Source organism: Colletotrichum truncatum (genome assembly GCF_014235925.2).
Source record: "Colletotrichum truncatum strain CMES1059 chromosome Unknown Contig_0008, whole genome shotgun sequence".
In the NCBI taxonomy this organism is placed as follows: domain Eukaryota; kingdom Fungi; phylum Ascomycota; class Sordariomycetes; order Glomerellales; family Glomerellaceae; genus Colletotrichum; species Colletotrichum truncatum.
This window is the reverse complement of record NW_027222405.1, coordinates 2,108,779-2,131,094: the sequence shown is the minus strand read 5'-3', so window position 1 is coordinate 2,131,094 and position 22,316 is coordinate 2,108,779. Positions and strand designations below refer to the sequence as shown.

Genomic DNA, 22,316 nt, shown 5'->3' with positions numbered 1-22,316 from the left:
ACTTTACCAAAAACCCACTGGGTTTAGTGGGTCAACCTGTCCGTCGTCTTCCACTGGAAACCGACCCCGGCCGCTGTGTCGTAGTTCCATGTCCAACCTTCAACATATACTTGTCTCTTCCCGCTCTGCCGCCTTTTTGTTTCGCACAAGCATTTACGATCCTTCAGACTCTTCATTTGTACTTGGACAACCGGCGGCTCATGGACAGCCTGGGCCTCAGAATTACTTTTGCACTTCGACCATACCGACCCCCCTGCGTGTGAACAATCCCAGGACGTCGGCATTTTCCATACCAAACTATTCTCGTTCTACTAGAATGAGCTCCTCCACCGAACCCGTTGCCAATGATGCTGGTTCACTTCGCCAGCGTCAGAGACGTGCTTCGTCGTCTGGCGATAGCGAAGAAGTGAATGCGTCAATCTCCAAAGATGACCAGTCTGACGTCACCGAAGATATCGAGCAGAAACCCAAAAAGACATTTGGTCGTACCCCGGATGGCACAGGTAGGATTTATTGTTGCGTCTTTTGTTCGGCATCTTTAGTCGTTTTGCGTGGGGGCTGACATTTTTCCTCCCATAAGTGTTCACAGTTCCTACGACCCATGACATGGTATCGCAGTTGCTCGATCCAAGACAGCCCAAGAACCTGTCCGACTTACTCGTGCTGGCGATTCTGGCCTTGCAAATCGGTGCTGCGTATTTTATTCCAGGAACCTGGAAGCGCCCGGTGTTTGCTCTTGTCTTTCTTTTCTGGAGAGCGGCGTATAATATCGGCATCGGTTACCTCCTCACCATTCAATCCCAACATCGCAGATTGGAGACATGGGCTGTGAGATGGAAACTCTTTGAACATCCTAGCTCGGGCAAGCAACCAAGACCCTGGCTCTATAACATGCTTAAGCGGGAGCTCGAGGCAAAGATACCTGAAGACTACGAGTTCGAGAAGGCTCCTATGGAGTACAACACATGGCTCGTCTTCCGCCGTGTCGTCGATCTGATCTTGATGTGTGACTTCGTGTCCTACTGCCTGTTTGCCATCGTCTGTGGCCACACCCCTGAGGGGGAGAGCTTCTTGCTCGGTGTGGGCCGATGGTCTATCGGTATTTTTCTGGTCCTCTTTAACCTTTGGGTTAAGCTGGACGCCCATCGAGTTGTGAAAGACTATGCCTGGTACTGGGGAGACTTCTTTTATCTCATCGACCAAGAGTTGACCTTTGATGGCGTGTTCGAGATGGCCCCTCATCCCATGTACTCGATTGGCTACGCCGGCTACTATGGCATTTCCATGATGGCCGCGAGTTACGAAGTGCTCTTCATTTCCATCATTGCCCACCTCGCCCAATTTGCCTTCTTGGTAATCGTTGAGAATCCTCACATTGAAAAGACATACAATCCACCTGCACCAAGGAAGCGGACTGTATCGACGAACAATGGCGACAAGTCAGACATTGTCGCTATTAAGTCGTCGTCAGATTCCGAAGAGATTCTGGTTGAACAAGCCCCAGCTACAAAGGAAGCCCCACCTCAAGTGCACAACATGCTCGGATTAGGCAATTTCGACCTGTTCCGCATCACGGACACATCAGTTTTTCTTCTTGGATTCTACCTGGCAATTCTGACGCTGGTGACCCCTTCAACGCCTCTGTTTCAAGCAATTTTTGTGTTGCATGCACTCCTTTGGCGTGTATGGTATCACCTAGGCCTCGGTGCCATCCTCTACGGGCAATCAAAGAATAAGTTCTGGACAAGACACTTCCTCAAATACGGCGAGAGCCATACTGAGTCGTGGAATCAATGGAAAGGCATGTATCATCTGAGTTTGGTCATGTCCACAAGCTCATTCTTGGCCGCCTGTTGGAAGATGTACTCGCCACCCGAAGACTGGGCCTATGGCTGGGTTCTCCTTAAGCACGTCGTCGGCGCCGGCCTCATTGCTCTCCAGGTCTGGACCTCTGTTAGTGTATACGATTCCCTTGGGGAGTTCGGCTGGTTCTTTGGAGACTTCTTCTATGATTCTACAGCCAAGCTGACTTACAAGTCCATCTATCGCTTCCTCAACAACCCCGAGCGTATTTTTGGAACCGCTGGATTGTGGGGGCTTGCTCTCATAACGTGGAGCAGAGCCATCTTCGTCATGGCGTTGATCAGTCAAATTCTCACTCTGGGTTTCATCAACTTTATTGAAAAGCCACACATGCAGAAGATCTACGGCAGAAGCTTGCGCCAAGAAGCAGGTTTAACCAAGTTCATCAAGCGCTCCCTCCCACCACCCGTTCAGGGTTGGCAAAGGGGCGTCGACAAGGTCCTCGATGGCACAGCACAATTCATTGAGGAATTTTTGGATGCAGCTCGTCCCAAGTTCGCCGCAGGCATCGAGACCATTGTCCGCGACACATCTGCTTTGTTTAACAAATACCCCGCCCGCCTGACTGTCACCCGTCTTTCCCCTGACCTTGCGGGACTGAACCCCAAGTTCTACTCTCTCACTGTGGAAGGCACACCTTCGAGTATCTCGGCTGCCAATGAGCGGGCGACAGGCAAGGAGAGTGTGACGGCGCGATTCCCTCGTAGCGTGGAAACTCAAATTTTTGAGTATGGTTCCCCATTAAAGGTCAAGTGGCGGGCTCCCGTGAAGCATGACAGCAAGGATTGGATCGGTCTTTATATGGTTACCGATAACCATTCCAGAGATGTCACGGAGGTCTCATCCCTTGGTCGATGGGTACCCACCACGCCGGGCAACTACGATGCTGCTACCGCTGATAAAGCTATCTTGGTTCCAGACCGTCCCGTCCCGAAGAGAGATTCATCGGAGCCCGACCTCGTCGAAGGCGAAGTCATCTTTGAGGGTGACCGGTTGTGGTGGACGCAAGGTGTGTTTGAGTTCCGCTACCATCACGCTGGCAGCCACAACGTTATGAGCATCTCCCAGCCATTCGAGATTCGGATCGGCAAGTTCGACGAAGAAGACGTCGAGGTGGACGCCAACGGCATTTACGAGAAGGCCGTTGAGGAAGCTTTACTGCCTTTGGTACAGAACTGCTGTGACCGTGACCCTGACATTGCGCCCACTACGGTTGACGAGACGTTTGGTGGTCACGTCGAGAGAGATAGCAAGTACGCCAAGAGGATCGTTTATGCCATTCATCAGATGTTCGGTATTGAGTTTGCTCCGGCAATCGTACCTGCGGACGGCAACGTGAAAAAAATGGCATGGAGGATTTGCAATGCAAAACAGGTTTTGGTAAGTCTTTGGTGTAATATTAGGAGACTGAACTGGGTTAACATGCAAAACAGGCACCTTACAGTATGTCTGCGTCTAGAGGAAACAGCACTCCTACCGGAACTTCCTTTGAGAAAGCCTGAGCAAGCATACGACCGCCAAGCCTATTCGAGGTGCACTCGTCAAACTTGCACATACACTACCAGAAAATGGGAGGAGAAATGGAATGGTCAGACACCGGGTTGATTACAGCGCGACGAGCTTGGTTGAGTGATCCTCAAACGTCGGATTTCTTTGACCCGAACAGCGATCAGTCTGCCCCAATTTGGAACCTTGTCTAATGATGATGTGTGGGAAAGCGTTGGGAATGGCGTCCGTGAGTTAGCCTGAGATCAATAACACAACGCACTGCAGCATTTTCTTTCATCAGTACACTGTAGTGGTACCTGAATTGACAATCTCACCGACTAGCAGAGTAGGCCCCACTAGACACGGCACGGAATAACGGCTGCAAATTCCTGTTGTCCACGATGTCTTGAGGTAAGTCATGCAACAGCCGTCCTAAAAGATGTACACCCCTCTTTCTGCAAAACAAACGCCGTGCAGGTTCGATGTGCCTGACTTTAGGCAAAGAGAGGGTGGCAGCCTGGGGATGGAATGACTTGGTTGTTGATTCTAGGGTCCGGCTGTTATGTTGGGCCTTGCATCCGTAGGAAAGTTATGGCGCTGGTATTTTAATGGCTGGATTTCCCACGCAGGGCAGTGGCGTTTACAAAAGTAAGCTTTCCAAGATACGAAGTAGACACCATAGATTTGCAGGGCAACTGTACCGTAACGTTGCCCCCGTTTCTAGATAGGGCGGATGTGAGCGATAAAGTGGCTGTGGGGAGAGAGAAGTAAGATCCGTCTGTGGCACAACCACGGCTTGATGATCATCAAATCTCGAGCCAACGCTTGCCCCGGAGGGCCTGTTGCCTCCAACGCCCCAAGCGTGCGATGTGAACAGAGGCAGAGGCAGCCAAAAACTCGACGCGGGAAGATGTCAGCCACACAGACAAGTTGGGCATCTTCTTATGCAGCTACTGCAGCTTTCCAAGGCGCAGTGAAGTGACGCACTGCAACGCCATCTATGCAGTTGCGCCAACACGCGTTGGGTTGCCCAACTGCCCATGCATATTGAGCCATCTAATGAGAGAAGTCATCGGCATGTGACAGTTTCACCGACACATGGTAGCTCCAGGCATTCAAATCAACCGAAGCCTGTCTTAAATCGAGGCTTCTGTACCCTGTAGATCCACCATACAATGAGCAAGCAGAGACGAACCTTATTGAGCAGAAGCTGCGAACGCCTGGTGCGACCGGCAGAGCTTCCACGAGTAGTCACGTTCAAGGGTTTTCTACATCAAATGTATCTCAACAGTGGACTCTGCAGAGCGTCGTCTGACTGCACCGGATGGCACGCAAGTTGCGAACTGGATGGCTCTGTCGGAGAGGCACAGTGACAAAACGACTGGATAGCAAAGTTGACTACCGGCTTCTCTCTTGGGATGACAGAAGGCGCAATGAATGTTACAATTGCTGGCAACGTCATCAGTTGAGGCAGGGCCTCGGAAACCCTTGTTTTAGTGATGCTGTGATGACTGCGTGGCCTGATTTAGTGCCCTTGCAAAGAGTGTGACAGCCTACTGAATCGCACAGGTTTATAAAAATAAAATTAAAATTAAAAAAGGGGAGGGGGTCTTGGGCTATTGTGTCCCTGCAGCAGGAGTTGAGAATGTCTGAGCTTGAGACATTTTCAACACCCTCTACAGGACGTGATAGGGGATGGCGGGTTTAGTTTTGATTTCGTTACAGTGACTATTCGGCGGCATGACTGAGTGGGCGACAGTCAAGTTCAGTTGGTTCGATTGGGGGAAATATATTAACGCAAATTGAGAAATCTCGGTGTTCCCCACGACCCATCGCAGACCAAGCAACAGTCAAGGAAGGAGAGAAAGGGAAAGTGAAAAAGAGAGCACGCATGACCTAATCGCAGGACGTGGTTGAGGCAGGAGATGGGGCTACTTCCAGAACAAGCCTGCATCAACTGGCTATGCCGATTCGTCGACCTCATCTGCTTCCGCTCTCTCCGCTTGTTCCTCTGTCCTCCAGGCTCTCCTCCTACTTCTCCTCCTTCTCTTCTCCACATTCTCCGCATTAGACACGGCACACGGGAGAAGCTGAAGGTAACCTTCTCCACCCGAACCACACCTTTGCATTGTTTGTGTGACACTCATTTCGAATGCTTTGGTGGGTGGGCGGGGACCGGACGACCATCTTCCATCCGACAACGAATTGTTTGCGGCGGTTCAGAGGTCACGCATGTTCAAATTCCGTTCCCCTTCTTGCGTGTACCAACCAAAAAAATTACCAATGGCGGTTAACATCGCTCGCTGTGTGCCGCCATGATTGATTGCACACATGGGAGTTTGTCTGGACAGAGTGCACACAGTAGCCCACAGGGTACCGTGCGGTTCGGCAACTTCTGCTTTGCCCCTGGCCGTTTACAGGGTGCTTCCCTACCCAACCTCAACCTCGAGCAGGGCTATTGACTAATATTCGAACAGCGTCCGCTTCTCACTCCGACTCCGACAGCAGTATCCGTAAAGAGCCGTCTGTCTGTCCAGGCCGGCCACTTTCCAGCCTGTTACGTAGTATTTGAGCTACTGGGTAGAGTGAACAAGCATTTAAGGTTACGACCAGGAACTAGGCACTCGATTGGCGTCCGAAACAGGAACAGAGACCCAGTTTCAAAGTCCCTGCAACCGCTGTCTGTGGGCTACTCCGACGCAAGAACCGGAAGACAAGGGAACCAAGAATGTTTGTCGTCAATGGGACAATCATTGACAGAATCAGAGAGAGGGCCCGTCCTCGACCCTGGCTGTTCCAGTTCAAGTGCTACTGAATATGGGCCCTCTCGCTCCTCAAGACTACGTCGTCCCTTTCTCTCGTCTGAGCTTAAGCCAGACCTTCTCGCCATTTCACTCTTTTTGCTGTGTCTTGTTTTCGCACTGTTTCTTCTGTGCTACTCCTTTCTCCCACCGTATCATCACAGCCGCTCGTTTACGAACCTCGTCCCCCAGGTCATCCTCCTGCTACCCGACATGATGCGAGATTTGCTCCCTGCAGGCTTCGTGCCGCTGCTGCTGTCATCGTTGGCGGCTGCACCTGCTCCAGCCGCCGCCTCCATCCTGTTTGCGTCGTCTTACAGCGGAGACATCACCACACTCAATCTCACCTTGTCGGGCGAGAACGCCACGCAGTCTACCCTGCAGGCCCTCTCATCCTCCAACGGTTGCGGCCCCAGCCCGTCTTGGCTGACTCTTGACAAGTCTAACTCGAGGCTCTACTGCACGGATGAGGGCCTTACCACCGACCACGGCTCCGTCTCATCCTTCACAACCGGTCCTGACGGAAAGCTGGAGCAGCTGGCCAAGGTCAACACCACCGTCGGTCCTGTCAGTGCTGTTCTGTTTGGCGAGAAGAACAACGGCCTGGCTATTGCACAGTAGTACGTCCCACGAACCATCTCATTGACATGCCCCGTTAGGTTCACATGCAACATCATCCCTTCCGCACATTCACACAGATTCTAGACTTGCCCCACCGCATTGCACTCATCAAAATGTCATCTTAGCCATGTCTAACACATGTCACAGTGGAGGCTCCTCCGTGAGCTGGTTCGACGTCTCGAACAAGGCCGCTATCACGCCTGTGAAGTCTGAGCGTTTCACCATGGCCGGCCCCGGCCCCAATCCCTCGAGACAAGAAGCACCTCACCCTCACGAGGTCTTGCTCGACCCCAAGGGCCAGTTCGTCCTGGCGCCCGATCTGGGAGCCGACCTTGTCCGTGTCTACTCCGTTGATGGCGTGAACCTCGCTGCCGTCGAGCCCCTGAAGGCTCCCCCCGGTAGCGGCCCCCGTCACATCGAGTTTCTCGTCACCCCCGCGGGAAAGACGTACCTGTACCTCATCACCGAGCTGGCTAACACCGTCAATACCTACGAGGTCACCTACCTTGAGAACAAGACGCTCGGTTTTAAAGAAGTCTTCAGCGTATCGACGTACGGCGCTGGGGGTTCTGCCCCTGCGGGTGCCAGTGGCGCCGAGATCTGGATCTCGGTAAGATAACCACTTGCAAACATTTCACTTTTCTCTTTGCTGACCGTCATTCAGTCCGATGGCAAGTTCCTGTCCATCTCCTCCCGCAACGACAGCGCTTTCAGCATCACCAACCCGGACACCAAGGACGGCGCTCAGGTCCCCTCTGACTCTATCAACAGCTTCAGTATCAACGCCCAGACCGGTGAGCTCACCCTCCTGCAAAAGTTCCCCGCCGGAGGCCGCATTCCCCGCCAGTTCTCTGTCAACAAGGATGGCTCGCTCGTCGCTGTCGCATTGCAGTCGGACAGCCGCGTTGTCATCATCAGCCGTGATGCCGCCTCAGGCAAACTGGGAGAGATCATCGCGAGCGCCAAGGTTGCGGGCGAGGTCAACGCTATTATTTTTGATGAGTAGAACTGCTTCCTCGAAATCTTCCACTAGAACGGATTAGAGTGATCATGATACCCCTAGACTAGTATGGCGGTTGTTAGTTCTTCGTCTAGCATGCCCCGCCTTCTTCTCATGTCACATTATCTTTTAGTTTTCCTCGAGAGGCCTTGCCATTTACGCAAATTACCCTCTTAGAAAGCATCTGTGTTTAGGAACCAATCCACCCTAGTTTTAGGCCACGTAGAGGTACATACAATGAACAAAACAAAATCCTTGAGGGAGCGGTATCATCCTCGCTATCGTGCTGATGGGCGTCGCCGTGGAGGCGGAACGGCCGTATTCGGCTCTCCGCAGAAAAGCCCGTGACCCCGGGCTGACATATGTCCTGATCTACGTTGCAGTGATGGGCGGGCAGAAGAAATCCTCAGTTGGAGAAGACCCAACACCCCCGGCTGGGACGCGATACGGTACACGATACAGATGCGCTGTGTGTGTGTGTGTGTGTGTGTGTGTGTGTGTGTGTGTGTGTAATGGGTGTGGCGCTGCAACTATCGAACCACCTACCAGCAAACACACACACACACCCACTGGTTCATCCCAATCTCACTGTTCGCTTATGCGGCCGCGATGGATTGCCTTTGACCACGACAAGTGGCTTTAAGCTCGGCCCAAAAGAGAAGCGAGCGCAACAGTAAACAGAAAAAAGAAAAAAGCCGAACTTAGCCCCGTCGAGGATGCTGGGGTATTATTGCTTTAAGCATTTCCTCTGAGAGGAATACCATCCTTCTCTCTTTCAGGTTGTAAAAGAGCCCTCTTATGCCTCTTGACGGCCTTGGACCGAGAGGGGTAGGGTTAGCGTTAGGATCGGGTGTGATTGGTTTTGGGGGCGGATGTGGGATCAAAAGCGGTAGCTGGTAACGGTTCGTTTTGCGAGCTGAAGCAGAGTCCAATACCATGTTCTGGGCCCCAAAGAAAAGTGGCCTTCTCATGAGCTCGGGTTCGACCGAGATGTCAAAACTGGCTACGGCCAACGCCCAGACCCCGCTGGTCTGCCGCAGACGGGATGGTCTAAGGGGAAAGAAGCAAAGATTGGGCTAGGCCCCGGGATAAAGGCACGAGGCCTCCATGCCTATTTACACGGACTACGAAATGGTAGGTCTCGTGATACGAGCGGGGCTCCATGGTTGACGAGACGGGGACCACGTGGACGAAGCGTCATCTTGACGAATCCAAGATGGTAGGCTGTTCAGTGTTTTCAGGTTGAGGACATTCGAGGATGGCCCCGGGTAGGCTAGCATACCTTTGGAAATTTGAGGACCTCATACGCGGAGCAACTGTTCAGTCGAGGTGCATGGAGAAACGAGCGGTGGTTGACTGCTGCATAGCAATGTCCAAAGCCGGTTCAGGCGAGCAGAACGAGGCTTTCGCAGGGTGGTGAATGCTACAGCAGTTAACGCCACCTTTAACACAACTGCCGACCGCGATATTGCATGTAACAGGTACGTGGGCTAGTCCAGAGAGGCTTGGTTGCTCAAAGAGGCTGCTCCCAGATTATGCTTGAACGGCATTTGCGGCTCATGGGGAACTACCTGTTGACGAAAGTTCGTTCACATCAGTATTAACAACACCTTTGCCGCCACCCGAAGAGTGGTTTTACGTAGCGAGCTCCATTGGTAGGGAAAAAAAAAAAAAAAAAACTTCCCAGGCTGTGATAGGATTCCCGCGGAAATGCATACTGTAATTAGTCCCATCAGTATCAGCGACGTACACAGCCAGAACTTGCACTACACAAACACTTAGGGCCGTCCCTGCTACGGGCGCTCATCCCGCGAAGGTCCGTTCGCGGCTGGCAATTCGAAAAACAGAATACGGGTTTCTTCTAGGCTGAATCGATCATGGGTTATTGAAACTGGCCTCCAGGGCGGGCAAAGGAATGGCTCGATGCCACCTTGAACCTTGGAAACTAGGATCCGCAATGATCCAACAATGGCTCACCACCATGGTCGCGGTGAGATTATGGGGGACACGGCACAGAACGCCCTAACAAGCGACCTGCAGAAGAAAATATGAGCGAGCGATATCTGGTATCAAATAGGATCGTAGATGCGGGTGGTCGGGAGAGCGACGCTGTGGGGTTGTCAATGTCCGTAGGCGGATGGATGGTGTGAGGGAGCGGCCGTCCACCCATACCCTCGATTCGCGGGGAACAGCTCGCAAAAATACATTGAACCATTGCTTGTATCAGAACCAGGGCCGAAGCTTGGTGATAGCTGTTATTGATTGGAAACCCAGTTTCCTATTGTCGATGGCGTGGGTGTGCGGGTATGCCAGAGCGAGATGACACTCCATTGCAACACCAGCTTTGACGAGTTGTCTTTCTCAATGAAGCGGGCAGCAACAAAAGCTGATATGGTCCACGGCTGCAGGCCAAGGTTGTAAAGCGTAGATTTGCCAGCAGCTTCTGCTGTTGGCGGGGGTTTCTGGCTCGGCAATTACGTGGTCGATGGAAGCAAGACGCATGGGAGTGAGGCCGGATCGTGTCTGTTGTCGCGGCCAGTGGCTCGATGGGGGAGGTTGGCAATCTTATCAACCTCCGTTGTATTCTTTCCCAAAGTACCACCAGACCCCGGGATCCCCCCGCAAAAGTTCGAAGGCTACCGTCCCTAGCAGGGGACTGTGTCAACAAGATTTGGCGGCAGGAGCGTCAGAGTAATTGACTTGGTTTGAATGATGCTGCTCTCTGATGGCACGCCGGCAGGCAATGGTGAAATCAAGCAATCAAAGAAGTTTAGACGTATGTTGGCCGTTGTCGGCTCGTATAACCTCACCCACGGTTACCAATTCAGAGACTTGAAAAATAAATGGCGGGCCGTTCGAAAGCCGTTGCGTAGAGGAGTAGAATGTCTGAAGATTGTTCTTTATTTTGGTGAGACAGTGCACGGATCCCGACAGGGCTGCCACGTTTTTGATGACAACCCCTCACAGTCGGGCCGTTGGAGGTCAATGTCAATTTCATGCGGGTAAGACGGAGGAAGCCGCCGAAAGAAATGGGCTCTGAAATCCGTAAACTTGCTTGCCGTTGATGTCCAACCCTGAGGTCCTGGGCATTCCCTCTCATCGCATATTGGGTTGGGAGGGTCAAGGTGAGTCATTTGATGCCGAGTATGTTCACATTAATGTCAAAAATGAAGAAATCCTACGAGGAGAGGGGGCAGTTGGGTTGACTGCCCCTGAGTTGAGAAGATGGCGGTGGCTGATCGCATGACTTCAAGGGGTGCATGAAGTTGGATATCAATGTACATTGCCTTGACTAGATGCGCTACAGAATCCACAAACGACGTATAGAATGAAAGGAGAGATGGCAACCGTGGGATTCTTGACGCAGGTACAGGACGAGAAGCAAGAGGCACTCTGGAAGTCGAAATGACCAAGCTCTCATACCCGAGGGGTTATCTTGTAGTTTTTTGTCGCCTTGATGTACACAGGTTAGCCGAAGTTGGGCGGAAAGCTGGAAATTATCACGAGACGTTGAAACGCTTTTAAACTGCGACGCCCGAAAACTACACATGGACAATATAGATGGGCAGCGGGAGAAGTCATTCAAGATTAGCGAACCGGCATGAGCACCGATGGGTTGCCTTCGTCTTTGGGAGGAAGGCATTGTATTGTTTCTTCCCATCGGATGATGCTGTGGACAGTGCGAATGTGCCACTTCTGAGGGTCTCACCGCACTGTCGCCCCCTTCCCTATGCTCCTTTGACCCGGAGCTGGGACCACTGAAAATTAAAGACCCAAGGGTGTGTGCTGTGGATGTGGTGGATGTGTGACCTCAAAGAGTCGCCTCGCAGTAGGGGGAGGAGGGGGATGAGTGAGTAGAGTGACATGCTGAACCCCAGATCCTCTGTTTCTACACCAACCCGATCGCAGCGGATATGTCGACAATGCAGGCGACGCAGAGAGGGAGAAGCTTGTACCTGAAAGACTGACTGATTGCAGATTCGGGCGAGGTGGTTGTGTCAACCCACCAACCCATCCTCGTAAATGGAGACCTCTCTCACCTGAAAATGTCAGTTTGCCTGCCGTAAATGCGAATCGAGATGCCGCCTTCCTGGAAATAAGGTACCTTTTGTAGCGCCAAAATTGTCCCCACATCATCAGTCACGGCCTGCAGAAGTGTCTCTCTTGCTCTCCTTGTCCATCACCACATTTGACTGCTCCGTCACCTCTTTCGGTTCTAACCTGGCCCACTGCTGTGCATCGCATCGCATCAGCTCTGCCTAGCCACGGTTCTCTCGCAAGCAGCATCACAGACAGCATGGCTAACAAGCAATCTGGTTCAAAGATGGGATCCAAACTGTCACAAGCCCGAGACCCAGAAACATGGCTACTCCAACCCCAACTCCCTTCAACTGCAAACTTACCAGCCCCCTCACACCTCCCCCGCCCAACCGTCCACAGTTTAGGGGACCCTCCCCCAGATTGATAGGGCCGATCGCTACCAAGGACGGTATGATTCGAGGCTTGCCTCCCCATGAAATTTTGTATTGCACACGACGCCTAGCGCTGCACGACACGGCACACATGGGACGTTGTTCGTGGACGTCTGACAACCGAATCCCATTCCCAGCGACTCGCCGACATGAGCATCTCGCCTTTGCGGATACAAAATAGCTCGAGCGATCAATATGTGAGCTGCCTCTGAAGAAATTGGGCGAACCCAAAGGTAATGCGACGACGACCTCGTCTCTTCCCGAACTGTTTGTTGCCCTATCTCGCCTAATTTAGAAGTATCCGTACATTTGTGACTAGTAAAAATTTTGGGCGTGGAGTTGCCTTTCTTTCGTCGGAAGACCTCGGATGTGATGCTCGTCTTCTCTCCCACGCACCATTAACATTACAAAAACGGATCGAAATTGATCAAGGAAGGAGGGAAGACGCCCCAGAGGCAGGGACTTTGGACAAATTAGACATTAAAGTACTAGTTGGTATACATTCGGATACGGTAGAAGGCATTTTCTTCTACTGAGGTTGCGGTACATACTTGCTCAACTCACACACACACACCCAGCGTACCCTTACACACACCCACACAACCCCGACTTACCAAAGCTGTGTGCCAGGCACCCCCCTCCCTCTCCTCCTTCGTCTTGGCTGGAGAATGGGGAAGCGACAGGGCCTACAGCCTCTAGCGTGCCCTCGTTTCCGCTGGTCCCCCATTTTCCATCCTCTCCCATCCCATTCATGCTGCCATCCCATCCCCAATTCGTCCCATGCCCGTCGCAGCCGTCGGTTCTGACTGGTCTGGCCTGAGCCTGCTCGCCTTCTGCTGGGAACACGGATGGACAGGCACTGCGCCTGTCACTGGTGCACCAATAGCCCCAACGACCCTCACGCTGGGGGTCTAAAGCCCGGGGCAAACGAGACGAAGCTACCAAAAGAGAGCTCCCTCATCCTGGACATGAACGGCGGCACCAGCAGTCTTGTACTATTCTGTGCCTTCCCACCTCACCACACCTGGTCTTCCATCCATATGTGTGTGTGTGTGTACGTTGGCTGCTGTCATGTCTTTTAGTGCTCCTAAATCAACCAGGCATCGCACCAGTCAGCGCCCATATGTAATCCTCCGCATTTCCCTTCCTCTCTCTCAGAACCTTTTCTCCCATAATAACTGCTCCACTGCCGTGCATCCCCCTTCTCCCTCCTCCACCCCGTCGTTTCCCCCTCTCCCCAAAGAAACTGCGAAGAGATTCATCAATAGCCTCAAGCGTGGCCTGACGTCTTCCAATCCAGGTTGAGTCCTGACGATTTAAAGAAGAAAGAAAAGCCGCTCGATTGCACCAGGTCGTCACTAGTAGTTCGCCGCCACCACTCAACCCCCGAATAACAAGCCATTTTATTGGAGCTGCCGTCTGCTCACTCGCTCACCTGTCCGCTCAGTCGTTGTCGCTCAGTCGTATTCTCCCCCCGTTAGACGTTCCACCGACCCAACTCGACTGGTTCTTGTGCTGCGCTGTCGCGGCGCACCAAACTCTGCCCACCACGTCTTCAACGCAACTTCTACATCTCCAAACCCAGGCAATGTCCCCGTCCTCGACGGGCGACTCTCCCCACTCGGCCAACGGTACCACGGGGAGATCGTTTCCCGTTCCTTCGCGTGACAACTTCAACATAGAGGTCCCCTCGCCCTCAATGACGTCCATCACAAACGGTGTACACCCTCTAAAGTCACCTGCCTCACTCAAGACACAGAGAACGCCCAGTTTCAGCAGAGATGGCATTATCGGTTCCGCCCAAAAGGCCCGCAACATGTCTCAGTCTTCCGACAACCGACCTGATGCTTTGACCAATGGCGTACACAAGCCGCTCAGCGAGGAGGAGGGCTCGAACCCGCTTAAGAGAAGAAACACAGACGCTGGCGTTGATTACCCCCGAAGGAGAGCCACCATTGCGGTATGTTAGCGCAGCTGCCAATCCAAGTATAACTGGGCATTCCTACTAACGAGCGCGGCAGTGCGAGGTTTGTCGCTCCCGCAAGTCTCGCTGTGATGGAACCAAGCCCAAATGTAAGCTTTGCACCGAGCTAGGTGCCGAGTGCATTTACAGAGAGCCTGGCATCAAGCTGGACGCCGGGGACAAGTTGATTCTAGAGCGCCTGAACCGTATCGAGAGCTTGCTGCAGATGAACATGGTCTCGGGGCAACCCGGCGGCATGGCCATGAATCAAGAGTCTCCCTCCCTCAGCAACGGTTCAGGGCTCAACGGTGAGAGTATGATGGGAGTTTCCAGCTCCGGCAACTTTGTCTCTATCATTCCCAACGGTGGTTTGGGCACTTGGAACAACCCTACAAACATATCAACCATGCCCAAGCTACACACGAATGCCGCCCTACACCTACTACAGTGGCCTCTTATCCGCGATCTCGTATCACGGCCTTACGACCCACAGATTCTGCTTCAGCTGGAAATGGCCCGCGAACCTCTACACTCATTGACAAAAACCCCATGTGTCGACCTCTCCAATACGACCGCCTACATTGAGGCGTACTTTGAGCGAGTGAACGTTTGGTATGCTTGTGTTAACCCATACACTTGGAGGAGTCATTATCGCACGGCGCTCTCCAACGGTTTCCGAGAAGGCGCCGAGAGTTGTATCGTATTGCTTGTGTTGGCATTGGGTCAGGCAAGTCTCAGAGGAAGTATTTCAAGGATTGTTCCTGGTGAGGACGCTCCTGGACTGCAATACTTCACCGCCGCCTGGGCCCTCCTTCCGGGCATGATGACATCCAATAACGTCCTGGCAGCCCAGTGTCATCTTTTGGCTTCGGCCTATCTGTTCTACCTTGTGCGACCGCTCGAGGCCTGGAACCTCCTATGTACCACGAGCACAAAACTACAGCTTTTGCTCATGTCTCCCAACAGAGTCCCACCAAACCAAAGAGAGCTAACTGAGCGCATCTACTGGAACTCGCTCTTATTCGAGAGCGACTTACTAGCCGAGCTGGATCTGCCACACTCGGGTGTCGTTCAGTTTGAAGAGAATGTCGGCCTCCCAGGTGGCTTTGAGGGCGAGGAACAAGAAGCCATCGGACGAGACGACCTGTGGTATTTCTTGGCCGAAATTGCCCTTAGGCGGCTCCTCAACAGAGTTAGTCAGCTCATCTACTCCAAAGACTCCATGGCCTCTACCACCAGCCTGGAGCCGGTGGTGGCGGAACTCGACTTTCAGTTGACGCAGTGGTACGAGAGCCTGCCCCAGCCGTTGCAGTTCCCTTTCGGCCGCACTCCGATCTCAGATCCGGTACAGACGGTTCTACGCCTACGGTTTTTCGCCTGCCGGACAATCATCTACCGCCCGTACATTTTGGCCGTATTGGACAACGAGCAGGCTGTGCTGGATCCCGCGGTGAGACAAAATTGCCACAGGTGCCTGGAAGCCTCCATACGGCAACTGGAGCACATTAACGCGCAGTAAGTAATACCGATTGGTCACACCACCTGCTTGGGTGATGGTAACCCGTTTCCAATGAATTGGTGCTAATTGGCCGCAGTCATGCCGGGCATATGCCATACCTGTGGCAAGGGGCCCTCTCCATCGTGTCGCAGACCTTGTTGGTTATGGGTGCGACTATGTCACCCTCTTTAAGCAGCATTCTCCTCACCCTCGTTCCTCACCGGGAAACTATTGACCAGATCATCACTGACGTGGTTATGGAAATTGAGCGATATTCGACCCTGGCGCCTAGTCTCAGTTTGGCGGCAGAAATCATCAAAGAGGCCGAAGTCAGAAGGAGGGCCTACTTGAGCGGTTGAAAGCCATGTCGGCCCGCCGCCTATTCGAATTGCATCCAGCTCCATAGGAAACTGCCTACACACCACTGTCCATGCCCAAGAATGCTACGCATACAAACCTGCGTCTGACAGACGTACAGGTGTCTCAACTCCATGTGGTTTGCCTTGGTGCTGACTGCGTGGCACCTGTGCTTCTCCACCCTTGGCACGCCCTACCTCGCCCTCGGGATTGTCATATCTGGCCATGTTGTTTCCACTTTTGGTTTAAACCCTAGTAGGCCTTGTATTTGGCATGCGCTTCAGGAGACTTGTTTTCTGGTGGAGCCAAATGAGAGACGCCTCGACCACTGAATAGGCACAGCATCAGCTCATTACCAAGGAAGCTCGAGTTGACTCTCTCAACCGGGGCGTTCCATGGCTGGTGACAACGAACGGGTCGATCCCGCCCTCGTGGAGATACCGTCGCCCCGCCTTCCCCATCAGCTCTGGAACTGGGGAAGGATGCGTACAAAGTGCAGGCGTTGCAACAGCACGGGCAATGGGCGGCAGAGAAACATCTGGGGTACAGAAACAGTCTGGGGTTGCACCACCTGGAGAAGGGTCGGGTGGAGGCCCGCTAATTTGGGGAGGCGTGGTTGGCGGGTAATAGTGGTCTCACCGGCATTCGGACCGATGCTCCGGCGCTCGCCCATCTGACCAATGAATCCATCCAACGCCAACCCGCTTCAAGACAGTCTCCCCGCCATCTCCGGGAAAGGGCAGGAGAACAGCTACGCGAGGGTGTTCTGTTATCATTTCTCATAGACAGGATGCTGTGAAGGCAGTTCAATTCTTCAACGACTGTTTCTCGTCTAGGTCCATGTATGACTATAAGATAACTCATGTCAGGGCAGCCAGCAGGCTGAGCAGGCTCCTCTTCCGGCAATCATCTTTTCTGGCCCAACCCTCGGCAATGAAGGAGTCATGATGGAAATCTTGGTTGAATTAGCTGTGGGTGACGGCGGTCATGGTGGTCTCGACCGCGCACTCGGCTTCCCTGAAAAATGGGTTGCTTCCATTGTAACTTTCTTGGATTTGGTTCCCATGAACATGTCAACATTTAGAGAGAAAAAAGATATCCCTGTACAACGTAGCACTGTCGATTGAAACAACCCTCTGTGTGTCACTTTATCACAATGGCCAAGAACAACCGAAGGATGCTTGTTGCGGTTGGTCTCGGATTTATATCATGGCGCAAGCGTGGACGCCTTCTGGAAAGCGTAGACAAAACATTAATGGTGATGATAATATCAGGTTGTTCGGTTCAGGCTTATAACGCGGAAGTTGTGATGACGCCCTGTACTAATTGTGATGTTCAGGACGCGTGAGGCATGGGGTCTGAATTTCTATCTCTAGAAAATGCACAGAAAATCAAACTATCACCATCTTCCTGTTTTAGAAGGCCCAAAATGCAGGCCCTGCCATACTTGGATTTAGGCAGTTCAGTAATTTCGTTCCAATAAGACCTGGGGAGGGGGGGCGGCAGGCACTGGGGGGCAGCCCCGAGCACCTAGCTAGTTACGAACCTGTTGGCTCCCTTTATGTTACCTACGCAGGAGCTGCATACGCGAAAAAGGGGGCTACGTGTCGAATAAAATGCAACAAGGCCTCTTGTGTACAGAGCAGTCACGCGTCCCGCTATACCGGCATCGCAATATACCCTCCTTTGCAGGTAATTTTGGGGGTTTCAACTGCGTCAAGTTTGACCTCGTGGCTCTCTGCCTTGTGGGGTCAATGATCGGCACTGGCGCTGTGCGCGGCCACATGGAGCGGTAAATGTTTATCGGTAAAAACGAGGGTTGCACTCAGGGGCATGCCGAGGGCTCTCTTGTGCTTTTCGGATGTGTCGTGGTTGGCAGCCTTTGGAAAGGTAGTGTAATGCCGGTACTTTCTCGAAAGGAGTGCTGGAGAGTTGTATCCAGGCACAGGGACCTGGTACCAACAACCTCGACTTCGGTAGCCGGCATTTGGCAGTCTATTGGCTTTATACGGCCACAACAGGCGTCTTTTTCTAATGTCCAAGACATGCATATGGCGCTTTCGGAACAGAGTATGTGAATGGGGGATGATTGCCCCTTCACCAATGTCACCCGCCAACCCCCACCTTGTTCTTCGGTTGTGATGTGATGAGTCTTTTGTTTTTTCTTGCAGGGGAGGGGAAAGAAATACAACCCGACAAACGGGCAATAATCGTTAGCGGATGACACCGTAGCGCCGGGTGTAAGTGGACGTTTTCGAATGCCGGTACGGCTGTGGGGTTTCTAAGTCCGAGGGGTGATAGCCAAGCGGACGGATACGGACGTTTGTGTAGGCGGTCGTGAGACCGAGGCACCCGGAGGAAAGGGGGATCAAGTTGTGCGGGAGACGGAAGATCCACCAATGAAAAGGGACTTCATCGGGACGAGAATGGCGATGGATGCGAGTGGTTTGCTACGGCTGCAGACGGAAAGCCAGAGCAGGCGCGGATGTTGTTCAACGGTGATTGGTCTCAGGGGGGGGTGGTTTGTCTTAATCACAGAAACGGCATCATTCGCCTGGAGTTCGCGGCTTCTACTATTGCTGGACCTAGCCTGTAGAATGTCGGTTTCATTGTTGCGTTGGGTAAGCCAGTCGCGGATGTCATGTGAGAGGCAGGGAGTTCGTTTCTGGGGCACCATTTATCTGCCCAAGTCTTGGGAACCAGTTGTTCACGTGATCTAAGGAAATATTCCGAAGCATCGCGATGTGTTTTCTTGGTTGTGGCAAGATATATACAGCGTGCTGCGTGCAGTCCATATTTGTGAGTCACAAGCTGGTCACTTCTGCCCCAGTTTCGAATTCACACTCTGTGCTGTCCAAATCATATCAGTGTGAGTGCATCTGTTTGTCGTCGCCTTCCATCGGGCCACACAGTTCCACCAGTATGGGGTATGCTTCGCGATGAAATTTACTGTGCAAAGAAAACAGGGTTGAGAAGCATGATGCGGGCTCTTAATCCTACTTGACCTGATGTAAGCCATCGGATTTCGAACCAGAAATTCCAGACGAGGTAAGGCGCGTCCCTGACCAACACAAAAGATGTTGTAAATTTAAGTATCCAATAGACCAGACAGTGTATTACCATTACTGATTCGAGAAAGGCTACTCTCTTACCAGCTCCCGATTCCACCTGGGGGAGAAAAACACAGCCAAGAGTATTCCTTCCGATAACCAATCGGCGGTTTCTCTGCTTGCTCATCATTTCCCAGGCTGCTTCATACATAAGATTCCAGGTGTGATAAAGTGAGCTTTTATGGTCCTGAAGGTCATTTGAGTTTCTTGCGGTGCGGTCAATTATAACCAATCTGTGGCCGATGACTCTTCTGTGCTGCTACTATAGTGATTCGGGAATCATACACAGATATAACGATAAGCATGTAATTCGGACACATATTGGGTGGAACAATTCGCTAAATGATTTCAGAGGAAGAAGCAACTTTGTAGAGGTGGCACCAGCTGCGTAGGTCTTGACGTCTCCTACCCAAAGCGTTTCGTTAGGCTCGTGCTGAGACGGAGAGTCAATAGGAGATCTCTGCCGAGAGGAACAGGATTCAGACAATGATAGCAAAGTTATTGTTTTTCTGTATTGTTAGTCAACAACCGCTAATACTTGTAGGCCGACAGGGGAACTCTAGAAATACTTCAATGCTGTCGATTCAATGTGTGCACAACTTAAAGAAGGTGTCATGAGTAACATCAAGACAGAACACCGCCTTTGTGTCGAATGATATGTGACGGCATATTTAAGAGCGAGGAAATTTACGAAATAAGGGCTACAGGTTGTCAGCTTGGTTTGTGTTCGATAGCGTTCCGCCCATCTGCCCCGTCCAGCGCAAAGCAGTTTGATGTCAGAGATGCGGACTGTTCGGATACAGTCGGGAGCGTTTTGACCATAGGGTGTCTAGTAAAGTCGGATACAAGGTCACGGATTTTTTTCTATCAAGTAGGCGGCTAAGCAAAGGCTGAGACCGGGGAAGCCGTCAAGATGATATCGCTCCGGTGCGATGCAGAGTCAGATTGCCATCTAGACATCTTCCTCCTAGCTCGTGTATATATGAGTTATTATAAATCAAAATTGCGAAATATTGGTCTTTCACCCTTCCGATCAGATTGCGTAGAATATGGATATTGTGGCGTTTTGAGAATATCACAACATGCTTATCGAAGCATCGGTGGTCGGTCCCGTCTCTTTTTGAGCATGGATTGTAGTGGGAGCAGGAAGTATGGTGACTGATTAAGGGGCATCAACTCATTGCTTGGTCAATGCGACAGTTTTGGAAGGGAGAAACTGGCCGAAAAAAAAAAGCAAAGTGGAAAAACTAAAAGGGGGAGGCACGGTCCTGGTCCTAATTAGTGAGTCTTCCTGACGGTGGACGCAAAGCACAGCCACAAACAGTAAGCTGGGAGAATGGTCTTTGCCCCATGAAATGTTCCTTGGGGCTTCGCTCAGGTGCCAAAATCAACAAACCCAGGCAAGCTGAATGCCATCATACGGACCAAAAATGGACAAGGAAAGTACTTGATGATCATGAATTGTGAAGGCGGTCAGCCGGCCGAGATGAGCCACGGGCCCGCCCGACCGAGGTATCGGCCCCACCTGAGCCAATCGGGATCGGGTGAATGATAAGTATCGGGGGCCCCGGGACGCCGATCTCGCTGGTTGTCTCGTTAGTGTAAGTCGTAGCAGCAACCTAGAGGTGCACTTTGTTACACTTTGGTAAATGGCATGCGAAATTCGAGTATTACATTGCGAATGTTAAGTTTTGTGTCAGCGTAGAGCTTACAATTGCACGACACGATGGAATATTCTACGTGCAGCCAACATGAGACTGTCAGCCAAATCACATTTTCTCCTGACGGGCAGGCACCGTCGTCATGGGTCGTGGACTCGTGGTTACACGCGAGGGTATAGCGCACGTGCAACGATATTTCAAGGCAGCGGCGGCCAGAGCGGTCAGTCAGTCAGGGCAGCTCCCTGCAGGACGGCTGGCTGAGAACAAGGCTCAGCCTCCCGGTTCAATCCCCCGAGTCGGCCTTCAGGGTTCCATCTTCGCTGTCAGATAGCCTCTCCCGCGCTCCCCGCGCAAAATTTAGGGCGAACCAGCACGTTGCAGTCGCGCTGAGTTGAAGTTCGGACTACCCGTCAGCTCAGACGACTTGCTACAGCGGCCGTATCTTACCCGTCCGTCCGTCAGCACTTTGTGGATTGCGATGGAACCAACTTCAAACAGGCCGGCCCAGCTTAATGAGTCCATTTTGATTGCGTTATCTCCTCTTTTGGCTTTCCTGAGGGGAGTCACCTATTCATTCCTTCTGCGTGCATATGGCGCGCCGGATCTCGACCCAGTCTCTGTTCAGCAGATGGGGACCACAGGGGGGCACGAGACGTTGGGATTCACTCTTCAGAGACAGATTCCACCCAGCCGCCGCAACGGGGGCCAATCGGCTGGCTTAGTGGCGCGCTTTTACAGCCACTATAGGTGCAGCTCAGGCAATGGAATGACTCTCACTAACGGCCTCGCCATGTTGCAGTCACAGGTTTCTTAACTGGAATGCCCCCTTCCTTTTTTTCCCTTAATGCCCTTAGCCAAGCAACGACCACTGATTTTTTTAATTTTTTTTTTTTTTTTTTAATCAAAACAGATTCGATTGTAGAGCTACTAGACCAGACCACCAAACAACAAACCTTAGGCTACCATCAAATGGATAGAACAGTCCCCTCGCCCTAGCTTGGTCTTTGTGGCTTCTTACACTGTCATATTGTAGCCTGGCTTGACCTCTCGCGTGTCGTGATCCAACAAGGCATCCAACAAACGCTACTACCCTAGCAGAGCAAACGCTCCCCCCTCTCGTCAACTGCAGCTCTCTCTCGTCTTACCTCTAAACTTTCACTCTCCCCACTATCCAGCATAGGTCGACCAAACAGCTTCCACTGCTGCCCGATTGATACCTCACGAGGACGAGGCAAACAGTCATCGTGGTCAGGATTTCTAGGGCGCACAATATCACCTTTCGCCCGCCGACTTAGTGCATGGCCTCCATGCAACCCGTCATTCAAGGCCAATCATAGCTATACGGTATGCATTGAACCTGTCCACTCACGAGCAACCAGCTGTTCGGGTATCCCTTTCGGACCCCTCCGATTTACGACCACCATCCCGCCTTAATCCCAATCCCCTTCTATTTCTCTCTCATATGAGGCTGTCTGAAGCCCA

The 22,316-nt window shown here is 52.2% G+C and overlaps 3 protein-coding genes across 3 annotated transcripts; all 3 read left to right on the top strand.

Annotated features, from left to right (window-relative positions):
- Nucleotides 1–316: 316 nt before the first annotated feature.
- On the top strand, nt 317–3,365 carry CTRU02_212056 (phosphatidylethanolamine n-methyltransferase; the record flags this gene model as incomplete). Its single annotated transcript, XM_036725116.2, has 3 exons — nt 317–503; nt 581–3,243; nt 3,297–3,365. 3 exons carry the CDS (start codon nt 317–319, stop codon nt 3,363–3,365), a joined length of 2,919 nt encoding a protein of 972 aa, XP_036583281.2.
- A 3,000-nt stretch (nt 3,366–6,365) lies between these two features.
- CTRU02_212055 (extracellular aldonolactonase) lies at nt 6,366–7,779 on the top strand (the record flags this gene model as incomplete). Its single annotated transcript, XM_036725117.2, has 3 exons — nt 6,366–6,772; nt 6,921–7,383; nt 7,438–7,779. 3 exons carry the CDS (start codon nt 6,366–6,368, stop codon nt 7,777–7,779), a joined length of 1,212 nt encoding a protein of 403 aa, XP_036583282.2.
- A 6,054-nt stretch (nt 7,780–13,833) lies between these two features.
- Nucleotides 13,834–16,065, top strand: CTRU02_212054 (C6 finger domain-containing protein; the record flags this gene model as incomplete). The annotated part of the gene is made up of 3 exons (XM_036725118.1): nt 13,834–14,205; nt 14,267–15,723; nt 15,804–16,065. The coding sequence occupies 3 exons, from the start codon at nt 13,834–13,836 to the stop codon at nt 16,063–16,065; spliced, it is 2,091 nt and encodes a 696-aa protein (XP_036583283.1).
- Nucleotides 16,066–22,316: the final 6,251 nt, after the last annotated feature.